Source organism: Cyprinodon variegatus, unplaced genomic scaffold, assembly GCF_000732505.1.
Source record: "Cyprinodon variegatus isolate N-32 unplaced genomic scaffold, C_variegatus-1.0 Scaffold183, whole genome shotgun sequence".
Classification (NCBI taxonomy): Eukaryota; Metazoa; Chordata; class Actinopteri; order Cyprinodontiformes; family Cyprinodontidae; genus Cyprinodon; species Cyprinodon variegatus.
Window position 1 is genome coordinate 852364 of NW_015150636.1, and position 3623 is coordinate 855986.

Consider the following 3623-nt stretch of genomic DNA (forward strand, 5'->3'; position numbering starts at 1 on the left):
TTTATACTATCGTTATTCATCTATGACAAATGGAAACTTGCTTTTGCATTCTATGACCCCTTTAAAGGTTGGGTTAAGGTGGACCCAGAGTCCAACTTCCAGACATCCTCTCTGCAGCACAGACTCAAGGACAACCAGCGACTTTCTGGCTTCCAAAACATCTGAGTTGTTTTAGGAAATAAATGTAAACCCTGCAGAGAACCTCCAGGAATAACAGACCGGATGTAAAGGAACCAGATCAGGAATATTCCATCAGACCAATAAACAGGTTCCCACACGTCCTTCAAGTCCTTTGATGTTTTTAAACTTGGAAAAAATAATTCAATGTCCTGGACATTTAGAAAACAGATTTAGTTGTTTTGAATGCAGTGGATGATGACTGATCAGGTCAACCGTTCCGCTCTGCTTTCTGGTTTTTCCTGGACTTGTTGAGTCAGAGCGTGACATCATGCCTGGAAAATCTCAAGCTGCAAAGTCTGGCAGATAAAGCTACACTGATGTCTGTTCAAAGGACAGAAAAAACAACAAACATCCTGTTTTATGTTAGTGACCAACTGGTCTTGATTATTTTCTGCAGTAGAGAAAGTTTCCTGCGGTTCTGGACGATTCGGAGGAGATACAATAAAAAAAATAATAATAAAACACTTAGATTTTTACATCTTTCCTTTTATCACAATAATTTTCACTGTGATGAAGGCAGAGCGAAATGATCAGATCTACTGGATTCTTTTTTTTTTTTTTTTTCTTTCTTTATCAAGTCCAATTAAACCTCCAGGGTGTAATAATTTTAGGGAATTACTAAGAGAAATGTTGGATATTATCCATAAGTGTGTTATTTATTTTCATATAAGCACTAAAAGTTTTAATCTTTATGTCAGGTTTCTCATTTGTAGAGGCAGACATCTTAAACTACGGCAGCTCAGAGCGGACAAACTTAGTGACTGTGAACATCACCTTTACGCTAGAATGTCACAGCAGAAATTAGGCCCATATAAAACCTTCCTGCACAGACTAATAAAATACGATCTATAAAATCAACTATGTAAACAAACATCATCTCTCGATCAGATGCATCTGAAAGGTCATATTGGCGCCTGGTTCAGAGCCGCTGGGCTCCGGATTCTGGAATCATCGTTCTTCCTGTTTCTCATCAATCTTACTCTGCCACATTTTTTCCTTCTGCTAAACTTTCCTTTTAACATTCAAACTTCTTCTTAATGATTGTAGAGACGACAACACAGCCTAAAAAGGCTTTTATGTGGCTGATGTAATATCCATATTTTTTTTTTTTTTAGAAAATGACATATTGGATTTCAGCTTCTGAATCCAAAAGGATCAGAATGATCACAAAAGCAAGTTTTTAAATGATTTTCTAACCTATAGAGAAACACTCCCAGCTTCTTTGAACTGATTTAGAACATTTAAATTTCCTCTAAATGCTAAAAAAGCTCTGATCACTTTAGAAATATGCCTGTTTATCTAATAATTATAAAAAATGAGAACATCTGGAAATCTAGCTGTTCAGAAGACAACCTGTAGTTCGGCGAAGCCTCCTGTAGGGGGCAGCAGAGCGTCAATGTGGGATTTATCTGAGCGAACAAGAAGCAGCTGCAGTCATTTAAAGGTCATGTCTCATAATTCTGATATTTTAAAGCTTTTATAAATTATTGTTTTATGTTAGGAAGTTAATATACAGAGTTTATAAGGAAAGTTAAAAGCTAAAGGAACGTTTACAGCAAACGATGAGAGATGGAGAAGATAAAAGAGGAAGAGTTGGAACAAAATATGATAAATGATAAATAAACTACAAATATAAAATAACATGAACATGGCTGCCTTACATACGGCGGAGTATTAGGGCCATTAAAAAGTACAAAAAAAAAGGAATTTATACTTTGTAGTTTATTTAAGAGAATAAACAACCAAATGTACCACTGAAAACAGGAATGTACGAAATTAAAACATACAAAAAAATAGCAAATTAATAAGAAAGGAAAATGCAAATTTAGGAGAAAACAGTAGAAAATGTACAAGATTCAAACATACATTTTCAGAACAATAAAAGTTAAAGTATGCTGCATTAAGCTCATGTAAATGTATCATTAATTTGGACTTTAGCAATGGAGTGAGGCGATGGCCTCATGGAGCATTTTTCAGTTAAAATGAATGATACAATAAATTTGAATGTTTATAAGCTCGTAAATGTTTATTGTGCTGAATTTGCTTAATTTTTCTTCTAAATTTGCATGGTTAGAATCTTTAAACCTGCATGTTTTTTCTTGTAAAGTTGCATTTAAATTAGCCTATTTATTCTCGTACATTTGCTACTTGTTTCCTTATACATTTGCATCTTTATAACCTCCTAAATTTGTGTTTTTTTTACTTGTAAATCTTCGTGTTTATTCTTATAAAAATTCCACTTTAAACTCAAATATGTAAATTCCAATTTTATTTTCGTCTTTGAACGTCCCATTATACGCTGCCGTACGTAGAGGAAGATTCGAAACATGAAATATTTAATTAGGGAACGTCAAAAAAACAAACATTTTTAAGGAGATATAAACAAGACAAGACAAATATGATAAATTGTATCAATATTTTTTTTCATTTTTTTCATTTTTTTTTTATTTTTTGCGTGATTGGCGGTCCTCGCCGCCAGGTGGCGGTAGAGCATCAAACCGTTGTTTGACGTAAGAGGCGAGAAGAAGAAGCAGCGGAGTTCCGGTGTCCTTGTGCCAGAATCGTGCTACCAGCCGGCAGAGAAAGATGTTCAGACACATGATAGTGAGTATTTTAGTCAGATAGCTGCTGTTCTGGCTGCTGCTGTTATTGGAGCTGATGGTGTTTCATCAGTTAGCTTAAAGCTCTTTAGCTTAGCTTGTTTCTTTTAGCTTCCGACTGTTAGCCGGGGTCGAGTATTTCCGGGCAGGTTTTATCTTTAAATACTTGTCCTCTCAGTCCCTGAATGCTTGTGCTTCTAATCCTAAACTCGGTCTAAGTCATATTTGTTGAAATATTGAATGGATTTGTGTCCCTTTGAGTGAGTTTGTTTCGTCTCTGGCTGTGTTTCCTAGGCTGTCCAGCAGGTGGCGCGGCGGAGCATCTGCAGCTCTGCCCGCAGGCAGGTGGACAACAAAGTTCCTCAGAAACAGAAGATCTTCCAGGTGAACGCAGCAGAAAATCACCACAGTAACACATCAGATTTAACCTTAATGTGTCTAAATCCACCGTCACGTGACGTCACGCGGGGTTAGGGTCCCTGAAGCGGAGTAAAGGTCAAACTATTCAGCACAGAACATTCAGTTGGTTTTAATCTAATCAGCTGTTCAGCTTTATTTTAGCCAAGCAGTCTGGCTTCCCTCTCATCTCTTCTCCAGGTCTCACAGTTCAGCTTCTGGTTTGTGTTTCCTCTTTTTCTGAGCGTCTTTAAAGTCATAGGGAAATCATATTTAAATGTTAAATAATTCTGGCTTAAACGTGTATATAAATGTACTCTTTATCAAACTATATTGTCCCATAAGTTGGGTTTCTTCTTTTTAAATAGAAATTTTCTATCTTAAAATGACACCAAACCAAGCTTCTGCCGCCCTGGCGTCCTCTTCCACAACATCTTCGTCCCCGCT

General features: G+C 36.5%; 1 protein-coding gene across 1 annotated transcript in view; it reads left to right on the forward strand.

Annotated features, from left to right (window-relative positions):
- The first annotated feature begins 2632 nt into the window (after window positions 1-2632).
- The window catches only part of LOC107087425 (cytochrome c oxidase subunit 7A2, mitochondrial-like), a 6396-nt gene continuing 5405 nt past the window's right edge, over window positions 2633-3623 (forward strand). The window contains exons 1-2 of the mRNA XM_015378992.1: window positions 2633-2784; window positions 3075-3164. Coding sequence (XP_015234478.1) covers window positions 2767-2784; window positions 3075-3164 — 108 coding nt within the window. The 5' untranslated portion in view covers window positions 2633-2766. The remainder of the gene's footprint in view (window positions 2785-3074; window positions 3165-3623) is intronic.